The sequence below is a fragment of the Rhipicephalus microplus genome, chromosome 7 (genome assembly GCF_043290135.1).
Source record: "Rhipicephalus microplus isolate Deutch F79 chromosome 7, USDA_Rmic, whole genome shotgun sequence".
NCBI classification, from domain to species: domain Eukaryota; kingdom Metazoa; phylum Arthropoda; class Arachnida; order Ixodida; family Ixodidae; genus Rhipicephalus; species Rhipicephalus microplus.
In genome coordinates this window covers 157,873,043-157,898,280 of record NC_134706.1, presented here as the reverse complement: position 1 = coordinate 157,898,280, position 25,238 = coordinate 157,873,043, and the positions used below count along the sequence as shown (strand labels likewise).

The 25,238-nt window shown below is 44.8% G+C and overlaps 1 protein-coding gene and 1 long non-coding RNA gene across 4 annotated transcripts in view; both read right to left on the bottom strand.

Moving 5' to 3' along the window:
• Positions 1 to 25,238, bottom strand: part of LOC119179728 (uncharacterized) — a 225,712-nt gene that overhangs the window by 132,238 nt on the left and 68,236 nt on the right. For 2 of the 3 annotated variants that reach the window (XM_075869864.1, XM_075869863.1), the window contains exons 4-6: positions 16,547 to 16,582; positions 15,701 to 15,794; positions 10,125 to 10,229 (exon numbers count right to left, since the gene is read on the bottom strand). In XM_075869864.1, coding sequence (XP_075725979.1) covers positions 10,125 to 10,229; positions 15,701 to 15,794; positions 16,547 to 16,582 — 235 coding nt within the window. The remainder of the gene's footprint in view (positions 1 to 10,124; positions 10,230 to 15,700; positions 15,795 to 16,546; positions 16,583 to 25,238) is intronic. The other variant, XM_037430847.2, reaches the window with a different exon arrangement.
• LOC142767682 (uncharacterized) lies at positions 2,416 to 3,291 on the bottom strand. Its single transcript, XR_012885103.1, has 2 exons — positions 3,073 to 3,291; positions 2,416 to 2,950 (listed from the first exon to the last, which is right to left on the bottom strand). It is a non-coding gene; the product is annotated as an uncharacterized LOC142767682 (long non-coding RNA).

Genomic DNA, 25,238 nt, shown 5'->3' with positions numbered 1-25,238 from the left:
AGCCATACTGCGCTGAAGTAATCAAGTTGAACTTGTCAGTAAAAGAGTTCAAACGTTTCAAAATTATTTTTTCCAGACCCTTAGAGAATACAGGTAGAATCGATATAGGGCGGTAGTTGGACATGTCATTTCTGGGACCCTTTTTATAGATAACTGTCACTTTTGCTATCTGCATGTTTCGCGGGAAATGTCCTGTGGACAAACATATGTTAAAAATGTAGGCAAGACAGGGTGCTAGTATGTCAATAACATACTTAACAGGTTTCATCTGAATATTGTCCGCGTCAGTGGCTTTGCTATTACTGAGTGTCAAAAATGTCGCTACTAATTCACTCTCTGAAATTGGCTCTAGAAATATTGTTTGGTTATTTCGAATATTCATATATTTTAAAGAAGTACTACTGGTTGTAGGGCCGCCAACTGACAAAAAGAAGTCGTTAAATGCATCAGCTAAATCAGGCCCTTGAATTTCTGTACCATCTTTCACAATTTTGGTTAATTCCTCCGGTGGATTATTAAGCGTACTGTTAATTGCCTTCCAAACGTTTTCTGTACGCCCTTGCGTTGAGTTAAACAGGTTCGAATAATATAGTTTCTTTTCATCACGAAGGCGTTTGGTGACAAAGTTTCGGTGCTTTTTAAATGCTTTGAGGGCTTCAGGGGACTTACTCACAATAAATGCCTTGAACAATTGGTCCCGCTTTCTTATAAGCTTAAGGCATTCTTTATTTACCCAAGGTTTCCGACTTTTTTTAAATGTTTTAAATGACTTTAGGGGAAAACATTGAAGGTATATTTCGGTGAACTTGTTCATAAACAAATCGTATGCCAAATTGGCGGCACTCGCTGCGAACACATTGCTCCAGTCGGTTCTGCCTAAGCGCTCTCTAAAGAGGGTTAGTGTTTCAGGATTTATAAGTCTATAGGAAAATTCTGCACGCACTTGTTTGGGTACGTTATTGAGTTGGTTAACAAACATAAATACAGGCATGTGGTCACTAATATTGTGAATCAAAGTGCCAGCCGTAACAAGGGAAGTATCAAAGTTTGTTATAAAAAGATCTAAGAGTGTTGATGACTGTGAAGTGATTCGCGTAGGAGCCGTTATAACATTTTGACAATAATGCGAGCTTAACATTGATTCAAGTTCTAATTTAACACTGCTCTCAGCTAACATGTTGATGTTGAGGTCACCACCTAAAATCAAGGCATATTTTTTTTCACTCACAAATTCTAACAGTGAGTCTAAAAAAGAAAAAAACAAACGGACATTATTTGATGGAGGGCGGTAACATACACAAAACACTGATGTACCACATCTAACAGTGAGTATTTCATATAGAGGAGAAATGCAGGAGAATTCAGACATCAATTCACAGTCTATTTTACTTGAGATTAGCATAGCTACGCCACCACCCCTTTTGCCTGTGCGGTTCATGTAGTATGATTTATAAGTTGGAAACGTAAATACATCATCTTCCGAAGCAAACCACGTTTCCGAAAACATCACAACGTCGAAATTTACTTGTGCTTCACTAAAAAAATATTCGAGCTCATCCTGTTTATTCCTTCCCGATCTAAGGTTGAAATGAACGCAACTGAGGCTTTTTTCACAACAAGTGTCATACAAGTTTTTAAGATTAATAAGGTCTATAGGTGCGGTTAAGGGAAACATGTTAAGACGAGTATCAAAAGAATATCAGGAAGTAACAATGCAATGCGGGGTAACAGTATCACAGCTTATCAAGGTCACCCAAACGACGAATGACAACCGCGCTATCACCCTCTCTTTTCCTAACGAGAATCTTGCCGTTGCAGTGCCATGAAAAACGATAGCCATTGTTCTGTGCCCAGTCTTTTGCGTTGCGCAGCAGCTCTCTGTTTTGCTGGGTCATGTTTTCAGTGATCGAAACATTCGAAGCATCTCTTAGGGCTTTCCGCCTTCCTAGCCACTTATCACGAATTGATTGCTGGGCAAATCGAACTATAATTCCGGGTGTTTTGTTTGGCTTTGCCGGAAGTCTGTGGATAGCGGCGATGTCATTCCCAGTCAGCTCTGGCAGGTTAGCAATCTTGGCCACATCATTCAACTTACACAGCAAATTCTCGTCTGGCGTAACCCGGATGCCGTGAACTTCTATGTTTAGTCTCCGACTACGAAACTCGAGATCATTCACCGTAGCTTTCAGTTGTTGAATATCACTTGAGGTGCAGTCCGCCTCTAATTTCCCAACGCGTCTGTTTAAGCTACTAATGTCCTTTTCCTGCTTAGCTTGACAGTTCAAGATGTCATCGTACTTTTGTGACAACAGCTGGATTGAGACCTTAATCTCACCAACCTGAGCCGGCAGCCCTGCTAAAGCATCAAGCCTCCTAGGTATATCTGCCAGGCAAATGGTTAACTCAGAGTCCATGCTAGTTTTCTCCCCACTTTTCGCTTTAGATGAACGGCAAGCAGCACATCGCCATGCCCTGCGACCGCTCTCTCCTTTAGTCTTAAATGTCGTCTCCGACCAGCCAGAACAACTGCCAACATGGTAAGAGGACTCACATTCGTTGCACTTCAGGACACGCCCATCACAGGGGAGGGGCTCATCACAAGACTGGCACGTGCTTGTCATGGTACGTTGTCCAGGCATTCACAGTAGCACTCAGTTCGCACTCAATTCGGGAGCATTCAATTAGGAAAAAGGCACATTATGCACAGAGAACTCAGCAAAGCACTGAAACACGGTGGCAACGGCGGTAGCGGTAAGGCGGTATTGAGAAATAAGCGAATTTACCAACCTGGGTAAGCAAAAAGAGCTGATTAGGCGAACGTCCTTTCACCGCCGCCGCCGCCACCCGTGTGTCCAGGTACGATGTCGACGCCGGAAACACGTAAACACTTCCGCAGGCTCAGTGACGTCAAGATGTGATTCCGTAGCCACGGCAACCGTTTTCAGGTAGTCTAATAAATGGAGGAAATTTGAACGTTGTAAAGGAGCGCCGCTTTGATAAATGGCTCCAGCGCAACGATTCCAACAAGGCAGGAACCCTAAAGCACCGGCCGCCGAAATGCAGGACACCAACCTGGGTAAGCAAAAAGAGCTGATTAGGCGAACGTCCTTTCACCGCCGCCGCCGCCACCCGTGTGTCCAGGTACGATGTCGACGCCGGAAACACGTAAACACTTCCGCAGGCTCAGTGACGTCAAGATGTGATTCCGTAGCCACGGCAACCGTTTTCAGGTAGTCTGGGTAAGCAAAAAGAGCTGATTAGGCGAACGTCCTTTCACCGCCGCCGCCGCCACCCGTGTCTACGCCGACATTCAAGCGCTCAGAACAACTAACTTGCGTGAGACGATCCGAGCGATCGTGCAAGAGGAGCTGCGAAAATTACTTTCTTCAGCGCAGCCTCACGTCGAATCCATCGCGGACGTCGTACGCCAGGAGATCCAGCAGTCGCTAGGCGTTCCTCAGCCTCAAGAGCCGCAGCTGCAAGTCATGAGCTATGCTGCTGCAGCACACCGCCACGCCCCTCCTCCACGTGCACGCCAAAACGCCACCCCATCGCACTTCCGTCACCAGACACCACCGCCGCCACCACCCCCACCGATGACCTACCGTTCGCCAGCAGGCCAGCGCAGTGCGCCGAGGAAAACCGACGTTAGGCGCACCCTTGACCACCGCCCACTGTGCTACCACTGCGGCGAGGCCGGGCACACTTACCGCCGTTGCTAGTACTGACAGATGGGACTGCGTGGCTTCGCCGTCGATGCACCGCGTCCGCAGCCAGGGGAACGGCCACGTGACATCGCCGACTACCTGATGGGAACTCAATGGACACCCCGAAGTCCTTCCCGTTCACCGTCGCCCAGCCGCCACATGTCACCACACCCCCGGCAGTATTCCACACCACCCTACCAAGACGCAGCAGCGGCAACGAGTACGTCCGCTAACACACAATTATGACGGCTCAGACGAAGACCTGCTTCATGAACTATGCGACAAGCTGCGTGGTCCTGTCCAGTCAGCGGCAACTCCACAACCACACAAAGAATACGAAGGCATGCCCAACTTCGTCCTTAACAGGCCCTTCACACCAGCAGAGCTTCAAGAATCTCTTTCCAAGCTTACAAGAAACACGAGTCCAGGCAAAGACGGGATAGTTAACAGGCACCTCCGACAGTTACCCAATCAGGCTGTGGCTGCTCTCCTACAGTACTATAATGACTGCTAGGACAAAGGGGAGCTTCCAGACGCGTGGAAGCATTCGGAGGATATAATGATACCTAAGCCCAACAGGTCCATAGCTGTTGACAACCTTATACCCATTTCTCTTACTTCGTGCGTTGAGAAGCTGTTTGAGCATATAATCCATCACCGGTGCACGTCGCACCTTGAGGACAACGGGTACTTCCCAGACACCATGTTCAACTTCCACCAGCTGCTTTCTACGCAGGACATCGTCTTGCTCCTCAGGGAAGATCCAGTTGATCACTGGAGCAAGAATAGCAAGTTGCCCTTTGTTGCCATTGATGTGAAAAACGCCTTGGAAAATGTTAGCCACCAAGCAATACTACAAAATCTCGAAGATACTGGCTGCGGTTCCGAGATGTATGGCTATTTTCGCAGCTTCCTTACAAGTTGTACGGCCACGGTGGGAATATACAACATACGGAGCGAAAAAGTTGAGCTGCCGAACAGGGGTACACCTCAAGGCTCTGTTGTGTCACCACTCCTTTTCAATGTGGCACTCCCTAAGCTCCCTCGGCTTCTCGAGAAAATACAGGGCCTACGTCACGCCATCTACATGGACGATATTACGCTTTGGACTTGAGGCAAGATTACTGGAGAACAAGAAAGCTGCCTTCAGGAGGCGGTCAATGTCATAGAGAACTACCTCGAAAGCTGCGGGGTCCATTTTGCAACTGAAAAATCGGAATTACTGGTACTCAAGACCCGCACGCGAGGAAGACCTCCACCCTGCGAAGCGCCAGACCCATGTGTCATTCGTCACGGGGTCCAAATACCGAAGGTCACCTCGCTTCGCGTGCTCGGCTTGCACCTGCACCACGATGGATCAGGGGCCGCCACACTTTCTGCACTTCAACGCACAGTCTTCCAGCTCACGCACCTTGTAGGGAGAGTCGCAAACCAATGCTGTGAGCGGCGGGGAGGGTTTGCGACTCTGAAGGAAAACGCAGTGGCCTGAACGCAGTGGCCTGGAGGAAAACGATACCTTGAGAGTTGTGCAGGCTCTTCTAACCAGTCGAATCACCTATGGAACCCCGTAACTCGCTTTCAAGACATCTGAAGTCGACAAGCTGAATGTGCTCATCCGCAAAGCTACCAAGCTTGCCATAGGGCTACCTCCAAAGGCGTCGACCACCAGAATCCTAAGAATGGGTATACACAACACCTGGGAAGAGCTAGCAGAAGCCCAATGGGCCAGCCAACTCGAGAGACTTAAGCTTACGTCGACGGGCAGATCGGTCCTTGAGTGCTCGCGCTACAGCGAGAGCTACATCGGCGAGGCAGACCGCAAAGAGAAGATGCCACCGTACATGCGAGAATCATTCAGCATCGCCCAAGTACCGCGTAACATGCATCCCGAGTACCATCGGGAAAGACGAATCGCTCGAGTCAACACCATTCGCAGAAGACACCAGCATGATCCACACGCTCGCTACCTCGATGCGGCAAAATATCCTGGCAAAAATGTCTACGCTTTAAGTGTCGTCAACGCGGAAGGACAAGAGCTGGCATCCGCCACCCTCTGGGTGCGGAGCTCCGAGTCATCTGAGGAAGCAGCGATCGCCCTTGCCACTACGACTGGTAAGAACGCGGTCGTTGTTTTCACAAATTCCCAATCCGCTGTCCGCAAATACACGCGAGGCCGAATCTCCGTCAAAGCTCTCAAAATTTTGAGAAAGAGCCGAACTCCGCTTCTTACACCTGCGTGGTTTGGGTGCCGGGGCACGAGGGGCTCGAGGGAAATGAAGCGGCTCACGCCGCGGCCCGCGGTCGCGTAAACCAGGCCTCCCTCAGCGCCTAGCTTGACCCGCGGTTAGCCAGCGCTGCAGAAGAAGTGGAGACCGTACTATCAACATACAACGCCATCCTACAACACTATTGTCTAGCTCGCAGGGTGTACCCGCCAGCTCACCCCAAGTTGACTAAAAAAGTATTTTTTAGTCAGCTTGGGGTGAGTCCAACAGTATTTTGGAGACTTCAAGCTAACACCTATACACACGGCAACCTACTGCATAGAATCTACCCAACGCTATACGCCAACAACAGCCCGATATGTGACGTGCCAGACACGCTGGCCCGCCTACTAACCGAGTGTTCGTGGCGCCACGAAGATGCCGATAACAAGTCCGCAACAACTGCACGTATCGGCCCCTAGTCGAGACGTGGGAGGCCAAGATTGCCGCACGTGACCTAGACGACCTACGAGGACTTGTTACCAGGGCCCGGCAGGCGATTACGGCCAGAGGATTCCTGGAATAAGGGACCCTCCCACCTAGGGTGAACCCGAGCTTACAAATTCGGGAACACAGATTCGAAAAAATTAATGTTCAATTCAACATCATCCCCTCACGTTGTTGTGATAATAGAAACCTGGTTACATGATGATATTGTTCACTTAACCGTTTTTGAACCTTCTTACTGTGTCATTCGTCATGACAGATGTACATGGTGGGAGGTGTGGCTATCTTGATTAAAGAACACATTCCTGTCGTATTCTTACGTCTTGGAAAAACTATAAAAAACCATTACACTAAACTTTCTGGGACAAGCCATTATTGCTGCTTGGCGTCTACCACCCTCCTATCTCGCCTTCACAGTTAGTTCGTGACCTACGCGAACACATAACCTCATTTCTTCATGGCGAAATTTTTCCTGTCAGGTATTTTAATCTTCCAAAAATTCAGTGGGAGCACGGATTTTTTTATCAAAATCAAAATTGAAATGTGGATTGCTTAGGTGATATTGTTTTGCGCATGCCACCCCTTGCAAAAAATTGTCAATCAACCTACAAGCGTTTGAGGCACATCGGCGACTGTGCTTGATCCTATCTTTATTATCGAACCTAATGACGACTTTTCCGTATCTGTTTAACAAAATTTTCGATTCATCACATGGTATAATTTTTCTGTTGGCTACAGTCAAGCAGCAACAACTGATCGAAAAAGATAACCGTGAAAGATTTTTCCTGCCCAAGACACGAAAGCGATTTGAACAACTCAGTCTTTTGTATATGTATTTTTCGTGGTTGGGATGTCACTAATCTTTAGTCGAGGTTTAAAGACATATGCATGCATTGTATTATTTTGTTCTTAATAAAACAAAAAAAAACAGCTAAAATGACTCCTCGATAACGATGAATAATAAGTAGGGTTTAACGTCCGAAAACCACAATATGATTATGTGAGACGCCGTAGTGGAGGGCTCCGGAAATTTCGACTAATTGGGGTTCTTTAAGGTGTGCCAAAATGTGCGCACACGGGCCTATACCATTTTCGCCTTCATCGGAAATGCAGCCGTTGCAGCCGGGCTTATATCCTGCGACCTGCGGGTCAGTAGCTGAGTACATTAGCCGCTAGATCACCGCGGTGGGGCTCTTCGATAACGCGAGAGCCGCTGCAGCCTAAATAAAATTAGGCGATTAAGGCGACAGGGTGCCTTTTGTTATATTATTCATATATAACAGCCTAAACTAAACCCATTAGCGTCAAATGCAAAAGAAAGGTACTGTAGGCATAATCTACCAAACTTTATGCTGTATCTTCTGGAAAAAGTTTTGGGGTTTTTGAAGAAAAAAAAGCAAGACTTACTGACCAAATTGTACACCAGGGATGCCTAGTAATTGATATACAAAGTTTTTCAGAACATTTCAACGAGTTTTTTATAGCGTTTTTTCTGTAAGCTTGTTGCATCAAGTTTAAACTATTAATTTTCTCTGGCACCACCTGATATGACTTTGAAACCTGGTACAGTCTTTTTGCTGCTTGAGTTGAAAACTACATTACCACTTGGACCGGATTGTATTTCACATGTTTTCCATCACATATATGCGTAAAAATTATTTCAATTTCTAGTAGTTAATTTTCAAGCATCATTGTCTTCTACAATCTGTCCTAGTGACTGGCTCGTGGAACGTGTTTACATCTATACCAAAAAAGATGATGCTATTTTTTTAAATAACTATCTTTCCATTTCTTTGATGTCGTCGTTTTGGAAGCAACTATAATAGGTTATAGCAATTGTATTGTGAAATTTTTCACTGAAAAAAGTCTTTTGTTTGACCACTAGCATGGCTTTCGTAAAGGCCTTTCAACTGTTACCCAATTAACTACAATAATTCACGAGTTAGCAGGTCTGGCAAGTCTCGATAAATTGATGTAATTTTATTTGAATTTAGAAAGGCATTCGACCTTTTATTTTCATGGTCACCTAGTCGAAAAGGTTAAATAGAAACAGATACCATCGTACATAAGTAATTGGAGTGCTGCTTACTTAACTAACCGTAAAGAGTTCATTGAAATTGGCAGTAACATATCAGGTGAGCTTCCTGTAACCTGAGTTGACCCACAAGGCAGCGTATCATGGATTTTATTATTTTTAATTTATCCAAACGACAATATTGATGTCATTTATTCGACCGTGCAGACTAGGCTCTTTGCAGATGACCGTATATTATTTACTGAAATAACCTGTGACGCAGACCAAACTGCTGGTGATTCAAACGCTTGTAACATACCTTCGTGGTGTTCCAAGTTGCGTATGGTACTAAACACGAAGAAATTGGTTTTACGCAAGTTACGTGAAAGTATAACTCGTGATTGTTTCCATAGATTATCGCTTCTACACCTCTCACAGGAGATCGTGAGTACAAGTACCTTGTTATGAAAATAACGAACAACGCTTATCTTCGAATGCTCACGTTTCCAACAATTGCAAAGCATCTTTCCGGCCCCGCAGGGGCGCCTGCGCAAGTAGGCGTTTGGTGTGTAGCGACACCACGGACCCGAGCTAACGGGGGAGTTTTGACTCCCTCCCACGCCTAGCCGTGCGTGGCTTTGCCGTGTCCGGGGAAAAGGGGATCCTGGGGGTTGAGCCGACGCTGGGTGATTGGACCTTTAAGGCCCCCCGGCAGAGGCAACACACCCCTTTGGCCCCGGCTTCACGTAGACGGCACCCCTGGGCTGACCCACCCAGGGGAAATCGGCAGTCGCCTTTTCCTATCTCTCTCTCCCTACATCTTCGTCTTTTGTTCTCACTTTACATCTATCCTGTCTTCTTCTCTCTTCTATTTACTTCCGATTTTTCCTGGCGGCAAGGGTTAACCTTGTGTATGTGCTCTGTCTTGGGCACAATACATTTGGTTATAGCGGCTGTGTACAGCTGACGTTGACATGCCTCATATATATTTAGGACTTGTCACGTCCCCGTGTTGGGCTCCATGGTGGGCGGCTGGCATGGCTGCCGAACTCACATTTAGTTTATGGCTTTTTCTTCTCTCCCTCCATTGCATGATCGTCCTCTCCCGAAGAGAGGGCGCACCGAAGACTTTTGCAAATATTTCAGCAAACCGAAAGAAACCTTTCCCCGCTACCATGTAATCCATTGTGAAACCGCTGAAAAGAACGCCAGAACTATTTCGCCTTTCGTTGTTTCCAAATGCCTCACCACTACACTTGGACCAGGTTACCAGGCAACAAGAATGGCCAGTGGGGATCTCCTCCTCGAGGTAAAAAGTCAGAGCCAGTACGAAAACCTCTCAAAACTAGAATCGTTTGGAAACATACCTATTTCAATTACACCACACCGCTCACTCAACACTTCCCGAGGCGTTGTATCTGATCAAGACTTGCTTGACCTGACTGAAGGTGAGCTCCTCGAGGGCTGGAAGGACCAGCAGGTGACACAAGTACAAAGAATCAAAATTAGGCGTGATAAAAAGGAAATCCCAACAAAACACATAATTGTGACATTTTGCACCAGCACCCTGCCTGAACATCTCGAAACAGGATACTTGAAGTTGAATGTGAGACCTTACATTCCCAACCCACGACGTTGCTTCAAATGCCAGCGTTTTGGTCACGGCTCTCAGAGTTGCCGCGGCCAACTCACCTGCGGAAAGTGTGCCACCACAGGACACGCTACGGACGAGTGTAAGGTGGAGGATGGGGCCCACTGCGCAAACTGCGATGGTGCCCATCCCGCATACTCTCGAACCTGTCCAACATGGAAAAAGGAAAAAGAAATTGTTACAATCAAAATCACACAAAACATTACTTTCCGAGAAGCCCGTCAACAAGTATCTGGGCTTTTCACAAACAAACCATCGTTTTCCGATGTAGTGCAACAGGGGGCAGCACTACAACGGCCTGCGGCAACTGCCCATGCCAGGCACAGTGTGCCCAGGCAGTCGCCAATGCCCCCACCCACGGCGGGAACAGCCAAGGCTGCCCTGCCACTCCTCCCCACGGCGACAACCAAGGCCGCTGCAAGCTCTTACAGCGGCCAGGGTATCCCAGCACCAAAGGAGGTTCCTTCGACCTCTAGCCCAAGAGGACCGAAGGTTTCGCCCCCCGAGGTGAAGGAGACCCCAGGGTCGGCCGATATGAAGGCCTCGTCTCACCAGGCGAGGTCCCAAGCCCAAAACATCAGCTCGCAAATGCGGGCATCCAGTGCCTCTGAGGAGGCAATGGACACCACGGCAGCCCTGGTGCAGAAAGATCGGCGTAGCTCCCTGGAGCGCGCCAAACGAAATAAAAAGCCAATAACGGGGCCCGGCGACGGCCCTGTTCTTTGAGTCTTAACGCTTAGCTTGAGAAGCAGACACACCCATTGTTCCTTACACACAGCACTACGTTACCTCCAATATGGCAACACAAATAATACATTGGAACGTCAGAGGACTCCTCAGAAACCTCGATGATGTTCAAGAGCTTTTTTGCAAACATTCGCCGAAAGTGCTGTGTGTACAGGAAACTCATTTAAAATCTAAAAACACGAATTTTTTGCGTCGGTATGTTCTCTTCCGAAAGGACAGAGATGATGCTGCGGCATCATCCGGCGGTGTAGCCATTATTGTTAATCAAAAAGTAGCATGCACACATTTACCACTGCAAACAACACTAGAGGCAGTGGCTGTTCGAGCAGTTCTTTTCAACAAGCTCGTCACCATCTGCTCTCTGTACATACCCCCACACCACCATCTTGGAAAACGAGAATTCGAGTCCTTAATAGACCAACTACCCGAACCTTATCTGGTCCTTGGTGACCTGAATGCTCATAGCAGTCTATGGGGTGATTCTCGCTGCGACGCACGAGGTCGTCTCATTGAACAGTTCCTTTTTTCCTCCGGCGCCTGTCTGTTGAATAGGAAAGAGGCAACATATTATAACCTTGCCAACAAAACCTACTCTTCCATAGATCTCAGCATCGCATCTCCATCACTTGTGCCATTACTCCAATGGAAAGTTCTAAATAATCCCTACGGAAGCGACCATTTTCCTGTCATTTTGAGTACACAAACATCATACGAATATCCTCCACGAGTTCCCAAATGGCTTATACACAAAGCCGACTGGGAACAGTTTCATAACAAAGCTCACTTATCTTGGACTGACATATGTACGCTAAGCATAGATGAAGCTGTGCAGTATTTCACAGCTCTCCTTATTAACACAGCAGCCAAATGCATCCCACAAACATCTGGACAGCCCGGCAAGCGACACGTCCCATGGTGGAACACAGAGTGTCGTAATGCGCGAAAGGAACAGAACAGGGCATGGAGGTTGCTGCGCAACTCGCCGACAGCGGAAAACCTTGAGAGCTTTAAGAAAATAAAGTCTCAGGGCAGGAGAACGCGTCGGCAGGCCAGAAGAGAAAGCTGGCAGAAGTTTTTGTCAGGGATCACTTCATACACACAGGAGGCTAAAGTCTGGAACATGGTCGGTAGGATAGCAGGAAAACAAGTACACACACTTCCACTCGTAAGCACTCAGGGTGATACCTTGGAAGATCAGGCAAACTTCCTCGGTGCACACTTTGAACGGGTATCCAGCTCGTCCCACTATACGGACACTTTCCAAAAATACAGAACAAGAATAGAAAAGCAGAAACTAGAACATAAATCCACTAGATACGAGGCATATAACCAAGCTTTCAGTCTAGCTGAGCTCCGAACATCTCTAAACTCCTGCAGTACTTCTGCCCCAGGTTCTGACCGTGTGGTGTATGAAATGTTAAAAAACCTACCAGCCGAAACACGAAAAACCTTACTTTGTTTATACAATGCTATCTGGTTTTCTGGCACTATCCCTACCTCCTGGAAAGAGGCGATTATTATTCCCATTTTGAAAGAGGGCAAGGACCCTTCTTTAGCTTCAAGTTATAGGCCTATTGCACTTACAAGCTGCTTGTGCAAAGTATTCGAAAAAATGATAAACTGCCGACTTCTACATATTCTTGAAACAAACAATTTGCTCGACCCATTTCAGTGCGGGTTTCGGGAAAGTAGATCCACCACAGACCACCTCGTTCGTATCGAGGCACAGATAAGAGACGCCTTCGTCCATAGACAATATTTTCTCTCTGTGTTCCTCGATATCGAAAAGGCGTATGATACAACATGGCGTTTCGGAATTCTAAGAGACCTGTCCCACCTTGGTGTGCGCGGAAGAATGTTTCATATAATCGAAAGTTACCTGTCAAACCGGACATTCCGTGTCCGTCTAGGCAGTGTGCTCTCCCAAACATTTGTCCAGGAAACAGGCGTGCCACAAGGTGGTGTGCTTAGTTGCACACTTTTTATCATCAAAATGAATTCTTTGCACTTGTCCATTCCCCGCATGATGTTTTATTGTACATATGTCGACGACGTTCAGCTTGGCTTCAAGTCATGCAACTTAGCCATGTGTGAGCGGCAGGTTCAGATGGGTTTAAATAAGGTCTCCAAATGGGCAGACGAAAACGGATTTCGACTTAACCCACGAAAAAGCACGTGTGTCTTGTTCTCTCGAAAGAGAGGCATGCACTCGGAACCTGACATTCGGCTGAACGGGCAACGTCTGTCCGTCAAAGCCGAGCATAAATTCTTAGGCTTAATCTTGGACAACAAGTTGACCTTCGTACCGCACATCAAGTATTTAAAAACAAAATGCTTAAAAGCCATGAATGTTATGAAAGTGTTGTCACGTACTACGTGGGGTAGTGATAGGCAATGCCTCATGAACCTCTATAGAAGCCTTATTCGTACCCGCTTAGATTATGGGGCCGTTGTCTATCAGTCTGCCACTCAAAGTGCCTTGAAGATGCTTGACCCCGTGCACCATTTGGGCATCCGCCTTTCTACGGGTGCTTTTCGCACCAGCCCCGTAGAAAGCCTTTATGTTGAGTCAAATGAGTGGTCGCTTCATCTGCAGAGAACTTACATGTCCTTTGTTTATTTCCTTAAGGTGAAAGCAGACAAGAAGCACCCCTCATACTCTACAATTAATGATTTGTCGAGCTCAACTCTGTTTCAAAACAGGCCTTCGATGAGGCAGCCCTTTTCAGTTCGCCTGAAAAGTCTAGCTGAGGAAACTGGAGTCTCACTTGAACATAGTTTAATGGCTCCTGTAGCATATCTGCCACCGTGGCAATGGCAGACTATAGACTGTGATGTGTCCTTTCTTGAAGTTACAAAACATGCGCCTATTGCCCATATCCGAACATACTTCCTTGAACTTCAACACAAATACACATGTCCTGAGTTCTTCACAGATGCCTCCAAGACTAACTCCTCTGTGTCCTACGCTGCTGTCGGCCCATCCTTTTCGGATGCTGGCCCTCTACATCCACGCACAAGTATCTTCACAGCGGAAGCTTACGCGATACTGGTGGCAGCTAAACACATCAAACAATTACAAATACAAAAAGCAGTAATTTATACAGACTCCCTCAGTGTGGTAACGGCTCTGCACAGTCTTAAAAAACAAAAAAACCCAGTCCTTGTCTCACTTTACTCCATTTTGTGCACACTCTACACGCACAAACAACATGTTGTAGTGTGCTGGGTGCCAGGGCACCGTGAGATCCAAGGCAACGTGAGGGCGGATCAGCTCGCTGCATCCGTCCACAAAAACACTGCCCCTACACCCATATCAATCCCGGTCCTTGATCTGAAGCCGTCTCTCAAACGAAACCTCAGGGACTACTGGCAGAGCAAGTGGGATACACACACACAAAACAAACTACACGTTATCAAGCCACACCTTGGCCATTGGCCACCAGTATCAAAATCACGTCTAACAGAGGTAACACTAACAAGACTCAGGATAGGGCACACATACACGACACACACACATCTTTTATCCGGTGGTGATCCACCATTGTGTGATAAATGTGGTGAGGCTTTAACAGTTCTTCACGTTTTAATCCAATGTAAACAGCTAGACACTCTAAGAAGACAACACTTCCCATTACCCTACCGACAACATATACCTTTACACCCTGCAATGTTTGTCGGTAGGGAACCACTTTTCACCCATAAATCATTGTTAGCTTTTTTAAGAGATGTTAATTTTTACCATGTATTATACCCAGGCATTGCGTAGCGTGACCTCTCAAGAGAGGTCGCTGCTGCTGTGATTACATTTAAAAGCACTTGCCTCGCAGCCCTTGGACACAAGGGCACTGATGAGACAAGTGTGCTAGTGCCAAATATTTTTACATGTTTTTATTATCAAAACCTTTGTCACCCTTTTTAATATGCATATCACGCCACTGTCATGTCTTTAATACTTATGTTTTTACCCGCATTATCGCGAGGAATTTTAAGGCCCCTATACAGCCACGCAACATATCATTGACCGCATCTTTATACTCATTGAAATGGCGCTCTTTGGCCATCAATTGGCCCTTGCGCCATAAAACACCACACATCATCATCATCATCTTTCCGGAAAATGTGTTTCCTAAGACATATTATTAAAACAGGCTTTGCCTTTCACTCGCCTTACAGCATATCACTCATTTATTTGCTCTAAATTAGAGTAGGCATGTATTCATGTATTGTGTGGTACCCTTATACTAAATGTAATGTTGGCCCTTCAGGAAAAGTCCAACGTAAAGCAGTCCTATTCATTTTTTTCTAAATATCGCTTGGCCCCTACCAATCTTATGCCAGCTATTAACATTCAACCATCGCAACTCCTAAAGAAGCTTCATAAAAATAAATTACATATTTTGCTAAAAAACAACCATTTTTTATTAAACCAGGCCTTTTCTGAAAGCCAATGGTAGCTCAACTAAAAAAACATTATGCTCAATCTTTGACGCACTATCTCTCGAATACTAACCTTTTCAATTATTCTCTTTCCCCGTAGCATAGTTGATTGGAGCGACTTATGCATAGCTTGTTTGTGCAGCGCTAACGCTAATAAAGCTAGTAGTTGTTGAGTATGTCTCTTCTTTCTGCGCATCTTTTGTCACTCTACAAATACATCATTTGGACTTATAGTATTTTATACCTTTAAAATATTTCGTAACTTCTGCTTCAAATGTTTCTTTTCTGCTATATAGTTTTTCAACCTGACAAAGGATTGTGTTAACTGTCTTAACTTAGTGTTCCTTTTAGGTTTTCCATATCTAACTAGCCCAAACATGTACTATTTTACACTTCATCAGAAATATCAAGAATATTGATTACTAATTACCTAAACCAAAGTTCTTCAAAAGGTTCACCACAATCCCTTCCACCAGGTACAGCTTTGATGGCAGCTCCAAGTCCGCAATAGCTGCAAGTCCGCACTGCAAATTATCAAGGCCGCATTTCTTAATACTCTATCTTGTACAGCAAACCACGGTATACTCGTCCCGATATTTGGAAAAGCGCCGAAACGTGGTTTATCCCATGTACTACTTTTCTGTCAGACAAAAATAAATATTATCAAACAATCAATCGCAGCTGAAAAAACAGAGTAACTGGTGACTATGAGCTTATTTGAATTCCACCAGACCACAATCTGTGCGAAGACGACTGCAGTACATAAAGTATGAAATGACTTTTTATTAAGAAATCGAATAACTAAAGCAACAATCGGTGGGTTGTTTTGAAAGCAAGGGTCAGCCTTCAAAAAGTACTCCACAATGGTATCAGATTAAGCTTTAGAAAATTTTCCACAAATTCTGGAATGAAACAGACATACATTAGATTAGGATAATGTGAATTTTGATGTGCCTTGAATCCCTAAAGGGTAACCGCTTTAAACACGTCAAAAAATATTGTCTGCTTGACTTTTTGTATTCTTCGTGTTTAACACGCACGAGGACTGAATTGGCAATTCAGTCAGAGGACTGAATTGAACACGCACGAGGACGTCAGGGCGTACCTTTGAGCGAGAGCATGTCAATGATATACCTTTTCTGTAAGGTGTACATAACAGAAAATTGGAAACGCATAAATTAGCTAATTTAAGTAGTGTGGCCTATTTTGTCTTCACGTAAATAGCTTGTAGCTTGTCAGAGGGTGTCAATATAAAAAAGTGAACAATTTTACTCACGCTAATGAGGCTTTCTGTGAATGGCATGAGCATGTCCTACGAGAAAAGAAGGATATGATAAATCAACTGTGTGGAAGCCAGCAATATGAACGAAGGTTAGCAACAACAAAAAAGCTTTTATCAACGTATTTCCAGCGCAAAACAATCAATGGTGGAATTCATTTTTTAGAAGAAACAACAAAATTTTTTTCATTTACAGCTTTCTCTCTTCGCTTCGGGATTTGAGCCCATGAGGAATGCACTCATGCCTCACATAACGCGAGTGAAATATTGATTATTCCGACTGCTGAATCACCTGCAAGCGTGTATGAAATAGGAAGATATCTGAACCCGCGTAATAGCAGGAATTTGAATTTTCGCACATGTACAGCCTTCTGAGGAATTTCCGTCGGCAAAAGCCTATCAAAATGACACAGCTAATAACATTGACCAAATTTTATATCGCATAGAAACTGTCCATGATAGTGGAGGAAATATCTTGTATGCTGTATATGCCTTCACTCAAGGCATTAGCTTGTTCATTTATTGAAAATACCCTTTCATATGTTTCCCTGGCTCAAGATGAAGGAGGTAGGAAAGTATTCTGAAGCACAGTCATGGTGTTGCTATTTAGGCTGATTCATGTCATGGCAATGTGTTGCCACTTGATGCCATGATGCGGTGCGTGCGTGGATGTGTGTTTGCACCTATCAGCGCACGAGTGCGTCATACTTCAAAAAGTACTTCACAACTGATTGAAGGCCGGAAGAACAGCGCAACCACAAGACAGGAAACGGGACAGTGCGCCACTAACAACGACTTTATACGCAGAAACACGCATGCGCATTTTGTCACGTAGCACGTGCGCAGAGAACATGTTCACAGCAACGGCCGACCTATAAAGCTTGCTCAATAAACCTTTGCTCGCATTTTTACAGCACTACAGAAGTGTCGTCAACGCATATCGCACCATTTTTGCCAGTATAAAACGCTTTAATTAGTTTTCTGGCTGTTGTATTCGTCCAAATTCTCGTCGTTTTGCTCAACGAACATGCATGTGAGCTACAGTTATCCAAGAAGAACTTCGTGCTCGCTTGCCTCTTCTTATTAAGTAGCTCTTCCACAGCAGTAACATCGACAAGTACAGCTCGAAAGAAACGTCAGGCATATCAAACTAAGGCATGCAGTGTTGCATGCGCGCATCATACCACCTCAAGCGAAGCTGTGGTTTTGACTTTTGGTCACTAAAGTGAAAAGCTGTGTGCTGGTTTCAAATTTATATAGTTACATACCATGCACCATTTATTATCAGTGATAAGCAGCACACAAAGGTGCTTGACAAAAGCATATCTGCTCAATTTGCTCTTTTCTAAAAGGACTTGTATACAACCCCACGGTTCAAAACTTATTGTAGAGAGCTATATGTGCGTCTTTACTTCATGAACATGCTGCCGCGATAATTTTGCGAATACGTGCTATGTTAAGGAATTCACAGGGACTAGAACATCCCGTGCAGCTAGTTTCAAGTTTTCGTGGGGCCTCGCCAGCCTTCTCTCTCAGAGGAAGGGGAAGGCGCGGCCGGCCGTCTTGACTCCACCCACTGCGGCAATGTGAGAAGACCTTGGTGATTGACGTGATCGGCAAACTCGATCAGTCGCAACGCACTTTCGCTTGCTGCCATGCCTGATTTTTTACTGTTTGCCGCTGCTTCTCTGTAGCACAGTCATTCAATTTGCAGCCGACAACAATTTGCATCGAAACTGCGTTCCACTACCCGGACATGAAGTTGCGCGACTTTTCAGGAGTTCAATATTTGGGGAGCAGACTGTCGTGCCATCCGGGAGCAGCAACAAAAAAGACAAATAATGCGCCTAATAGTGGGTGTTCTGATATTCAGGTGGCGCCACAACCTCCTCACTCCTAATCAAAGGCGCAGAAGCAATCAAAGAGAGGGTAAGAGGTGACAAGAGGGTTGCAGTAGTGACGTTCTCAGGACGCAAGCTGGAAGCAGACACGAGGCAAGCGGGCGCAAAACTCAAAACTGCAGCTGATGGATGAAATCTAGTGATAATTGCAAATGGTTTAAACGATGTTCTAAACGAAGATATGGCAGGACTAGCGACCACACTAGCGAAAGGGGACGATTACATGCGCGCCCTTCCTCCTCAGGCACATGTAGTTATATGCACAACACCGGACGTACCAGTGCGTGACGGCAACCTGCACAGAGCAGTTGTCAACGCAAATCAAGAGATGTGGTGGATGAGTCGAGAGAAAGGCTTTGAGGTGGTGGAAATAAAGAGAGAGGTACATTGGTGGCGTAGTTTTGAACGAGACAGAACCCACTTCGACGAGATGCAAGGAAATGAGGTAAGTTGGCGGCTTGCAGGGCGCGCAGTTGCTTTTTTCGAGGGCACGTGGGCCCTTCGGGTCGCAAGATAGCTAGTAACGAGGAAAACAACCATGGAGACTCTTTGACAGATGGTATAGACAGACACAATTCTAAATTGGCACAAATATCTAAGGCACGTAGAGTCCGGGGCAAAAATCGACGTAGCCACGATGGTCGAGCCAATTCAGACGTAGAGTATATTAACATGCAGGGTGGCAGGAATAGGCTCAAGTGGGAAGAGATAGAAGAACAGCTAAGGGAGGAGAGGCCGATGGTGTATGGTTTTGTAGAAAGACATCTTAGGGACATGAGAGACCTTTCGAACAATCCGGACTACGCATGGAAACATTGTATTAGAACAGAAGGCAGCAGAAAGGGGGGTGGTATTGGGGCATTCATTCATAAAAGTACAGACTGGCAAAGAGTCAAGCAGGAGTGCAAGGTACATTTATGGCTAAAAGGAAAAGTGGCAGGGCAAATGACGCTCCTGGGTTTTGTATACTTGTGGACAGGGGCAACAGCCAGAGAGAAAAACCAACAAATAGTGCAGTGCATAGGAATTGACAATGGCGATCTAGGAAAAGAGTGTGAGGTGAATATATTAGGAGATATGAATGCGCACATAGAAGATATGTATGAATATACTGACCCAACAGGCAGGATTCTGTTGTATACGTGTGAAAGCATGATTTATTCATTTGCAACAGCACCGAAAAATGAGAAGAGCAGATAACAAGGGACGTGGGAAGGCTGCAGTCGACGAAAGATTACAGAATAGTGTCACATAGGATGTACGATCGGCTACGAGTGATGAACATAGATGAATGGAACGCTAGGTCATGAGGTGGCGACTTGCAGGATGCGCAGTAGCTTTCTTGGAGGGCATGCCGGCCATTCGGATCACCGAATAGCTAGTAATGAGAAAAACAACCAGGTTGACTCTTTCACAGGTGGTACAGACAGATACGATTCCAAAGTGGCACCGATATCTAAGACACGTAGAGTCCGTGGCAGAAATCGACGCAGCCACGAGGGCCGAGCCAATTCAGACGTACGGTATATTAACATGCAGGTTGGCAGGAATAGGCTAAAGTGGGGAGAGATAGAAGAACAGTTAAGTGAAGGGGAGGCCTATGGTATATGGTTCTGTAGAAACACATCTTAGGGACTTGGAAGAACCTTCTAACAACCACGACTACGCGTGGAAAGATTGTAATAGAACAGAAGGCCGAAGAAAAGGGGATGGTATTGGGAAACTTATTCATACAGGTACAGACTGGCGATGGTCAAGCAGGAGTGCAAGGAACATTTATGGCTAAAATAAAAAGTGGCAGGGCAAATGACGCTCCTCGGTTTTGCATACTTGTGGAGAGGACCAAAAGCCAGAGAGCAAAATCAACAAATCGCGCAGTGCATAGAAAATGAAATCGCCGATCTAGGAGAAGAGTTTGAGGTAAATATATTAGGAGATATGAATGCACACATATAGGATATCGATAAATATGCTGACCCAAGAGGCAGAATGCTAATGTATATGTGTGAAAGGCATGATTTATTTATTTGCAATAGCACCGAGAAATGTGAAGGGCAGATAACATCGGACGTGGGAAGGCTGAAGTCAATGATAGGTTACGCAATAATGTCACATAGAATGTATGATCGCCTAAGGGTGATGAACAAAGATGATTATGAGACCAAAAGCTTAGGTAGTAATCACAAACGTATCAAGCAGAGTTCTGGAAGAGAAGTTAAATTGGAAAGGCGGCATTACAAGCAACCACACGGTAATAAATATTCAAAAAGGCAAATAGAAATAACAACTAAAGAGATTGAGAAAATAATCACCGTGGATACTAAAACAAAGTGGACGTACACAAATCTAACTCGATTGTTTCAGTTAGAGCTTGCTGAGGTACGTGTCCAAAGCAGACACAAATCCAAGAGCTAGTGGTATGAAAAAGTTAAGGGAGCCATAGTACGACGTCAGGAAGCCTCCAGAGAACACAGATATGCTAAACATGAGTGAACTGGAAGATGCTATCAAAAGAAAATGGAATATAATTTTGAGCCGCAAAAGGAAAGCATCCGATTTGATCGATGAAAAGATTAGAAGAATAGGACCCAGTAGATGATGGAAATAAACAAAAAGATAGGCAACTGCAAAGCTTTGGAATACGCTCAATTTTTCGAGTAAGGAGACAAGCATCGAACAGAGGTATATAACTACAGTTCAAGGGGTCAGACTAGAAAAGGATGAGGCAATCAAATATATATTAAGTATGATGACTGTACATTTAAAGACCAAGAAAGCACTGCATGCACCGTACCAGATGAGGATGGACGAATTAGCTTAGTGGTTCTACTTGGACAACGAGAAATGGAAAGGGCAGAGGAAAGAGTTCCTAATAGCACATCAACAAACCCTGACGGCATCCCAATCATGCTGATAAAGAAACTAGGACCAAACTCAAAGAAAACATTAAGAGACGCCGCGAGCAAAGCAGTAATGAAGGGTGAAGCTCTGAATGGGTGGAAACTGAGCAGGATGAGCATGATCTATAAAATACAGGAGGACAACGCCGATATAAACAACTACCTTCCTGTAACAGTGACATCAGTAGCTTACAGGCTGGTGATGCAGATGGTAAAGGAAACACTACAGACATGGGTAGAGAATGTGGGGGTGCTGGGAGAACTACAAAATGGGTTCCATGAATGAAGGAGGTGGAAGGACAATTTATTTAATTGATGCAGTGTATTGAAATAGCGGAAAAAGAACACAGGCCCCTGTGGCTGGCATTTCTAAATATCAAGGAAGCTTACAATAGTGTGATTCAAAGAGACATGTGGGGAATACTGGACACACTAGATGTGGAAGATGGAATAACTAATCTTTTAAAGGATATCTATAAAAGTAACAAGGTAGTTATCAAATGGGAAGAACAGTTATCTGATCCTATAGAACTACAACGCGGGCCTCGACATGGATGTCCCTTGGTACCTGTGTTATATATGTTGTATCTCCAGAGACTAGAGGCCAGATTAGAGGGGAATCGACTCGGCTTCAGCCTCTCTTTTACCAAGCAGGAAAAACACACTGAACAGTAATTACCATCATTGAAGTATGCAGATAATATAGTATTAGTAGCCGACAACACGGAAGATCTGTAGGGATTGCGAGACATTGTGGTAATGAGGGAGATAGGTTAAATTTGACGTTCAGCACGGAAAAATCAGCAATCATGTTTTTCAGTAATTACAAATGCAGTGAGCATAAATTACAAAACTTCACGCTGGAAATAGTGGATAAATACAAATGCTTGGTCGTATAGATAAATACAGGGTCTGAGTGTCTAAGGGTGCACGAAAGATACCTATTAAATAAGGGCACTATGATTGCAGCTGTTGTGAAAAATGAGACACTGTGGAAATACAGTATGCATGAAAATGTGAGAGGGATTTGGAAAGGTGCCATTGTCCCAGGTTCGACGTTCAGGGATGCGGTCTTGGGCATGAAATCAGAAGTTCAAGCAAGATTGGAAATTAAACAACGTGGCATAATTAGTGGATATTAAATAACGTGTCATAGGTAGACTTGCTTTAGGAGCACACGGGAATATCCCAAATCAGGGAGTAGAGGCAGACATGGGATGGACATCGCTTGAGTGCAGGGAAGCTAGCTGCAAGATAGAATTTAGAGGTGATTGAAAAAAAATGGGAGAGGATCATTGGGCTAGGAAAGGTTTCAGTTACTTGTACATAAAGAATGTCAATACTAAATGGAGGAAACGAACTTGAACACTGTCAAGCAAATACTTACAGAACAGTAGAACACCAAGTCAAAAGGCAACATCGGTTAAGAAGAAGGCGAAGGAAACAAAGATGGACTTGCGAAAGATGGGAATGCTTACGAAATCATCACTGGAGATCTGCCAAACGTTTAAGCAGAAAATTTCAAGGGAAAAGATCTACGATAATTCTCGGTGTAGTTCTCTGCACTTCGAGACTAGAATGGGAGTATTGCGGACCACGACGTACCGAGCAAAATACGAAGGCACAGACATGGTATGCAGTGCACGTGGAGAAGAGGAAAAAGCGGCTGAACGTTTAATATTGTTCTGTAGAAGGCTTCATCCTATAGTCGAAGATATAGGCACCGAATTTTCTAAAGCCACGGGTTTAGGAAATAGTGAAGGCAAAATAGACCTTAAACGAGTAGAAATAACGAGGAGGCTAACTGATTGGTGGCAAGAACCGAGGCACAAGTGAAATTCAATCCTTAAACACACAGTGATAGTACTTAATTTCATGGCCAGGAAGCGTGAGCCACCGCCCGATCTAAAGTGCACAGCCAGACACATTCAACCATACATCCATCCTAGAGTGCCTCGATGCCCGCCCTACTCACTCCCAAAAAGTGGGTCAGTGAAGTGTCCCGATTTTAATGCATGAAGCCTAGGGGAGTTTCGCAACTTGCATGATTGAAAGAATTTGCCGAAGCTGTGGGGAGAGTTTATTTCATTCATTCATGTATTTATTCATTTATTTATTTTCACAAACTGCCAGTCCCAATAGGGATGATTGCAAAAGGGCAAACAAAGTACACAAGAAATACGTTTACAACCAAATACACAACATATACACTTGCATTACATGCGAAAATGCGCGAATACTTATATTGTAGAATGATATATGAAGAGTATAAAAGCACAATCTATGTCTGGCTGACATACACGAATATATTATACTATGTAATCCACTGATAACACTTATTCAAAAAGCAACGAAGAACTGTACAAGCGAGAAAAGAAGCATAAAAAAACATCATTTCAGCTATGAGTGTCACGATTGTGGTTTTCAAGTAAAGATAAAAAGTATTCAAATCTTTACTATTAGTCAGACAAGTGGGCAGTCAATTCCATTCTCTAAATTACTGTGGGAAAAAGGAATACTTGAAGCTGTTGCTGCTGAAACGGTATTCCTGTAATGTTAGCGGATGTCTAAGGCGTGACTGCCTGGTTTCTGAAGTAGATATGAATTTAGAGCTGTTGATGTTTAGCTGCCTATGAATAGGTTGAAAGGGCATTTATCGACCTGTGAGTTTAGCGCGATTTCATAATGTTAGTGGCCGACTCTTTCAATCAGTTCAGAGGGTGAGTCGAGCAAACGGTATTTATTTGAGGTAAATCTAACTGCCTTCCTTTGTACCCCTTCTAGCTTTTTAATTAGGTTCTTTGTTGCGGATATCCAGACTAAGTTGGCATACTTTTTATCGGGCGGATGAAGGTTTTACAGGCTCAGAGTTTTGTTTGAGGTGGTGCGGAGCGTAGTCGTCTCTTTAGAGAAAATAACCGTTTAAGGCTGAGGACGTAACATAGTTACCGTGCACCTCTCATCTAAGATCATTAGAAATTACTAGTCCTATGTACTTATGCTGTTTTAGGGAAATTAGCGGTGTGTCGTCAATGTGTAGTCAAAACATTATAGCATTTGTTAACGCGATACTTTTAAAGAAGTTCATTTTTTATGTTTTGCGTCAACTGCCATTTAGCGCACGAATATTATACCGATAATAGAGCATTGCTAAAGGCAGTAAGGTGTGAAGGAGAGTATATTTATTTATAAATGATACAATAAATGGCGAAAGCCTTGATTTTTTTTTCTGGTGGACAAGAGCAAATCGATATTAATATAAGGTATAGAATAGAAGTTGCGCCTAAACAGCGCGGGGTCACGTGACGTAAAGTGAAACGTCACATATTGCGTCATTGCAAAAGCGATCGGCTTCAACTGGCTATGCCTTGTCAAGCAATTTTGAAGTCAAGTGACGAAAAAAACTAGAAAAATAAGCGCGGTACATGTGGGAAAAGGGACGAAAGCAGGCGGAGAAGGCGCGTTTTGTTGCTAAAATTACGCTTCCACGCTGCGTGCCCTGTCGGACCCCGGCAAAGGAAGCTTTCGTACTCGAAGTAGTTCTTCTGTAGTGCTCATAGACATGTCACGTGCCGTTGTGTAGACATGAGAGTAATTATTTAGGGGAGTGCCAAGTTTGTTGTGTATTGGGAGCCTACATGAATGGCTAGCCATGTAGGCTCTTTGTTGTGTGGCAGCAAACATATTTGAAAAAAATTGCGGGACTCTTAACCTTCCCTTGAGGAGTTGAACGTGACAGCGAAATCGGGCCCCTAGTGCAATCGTCAACCGCAAAGTGCATACTTATTCATGTGTTTTGTTACATACATATGGACGCACACACACACGCACACAGTACATTGAACCAGCACGCGCTATTATCGCCGACTGGGCTCATTTTTGTCGTTA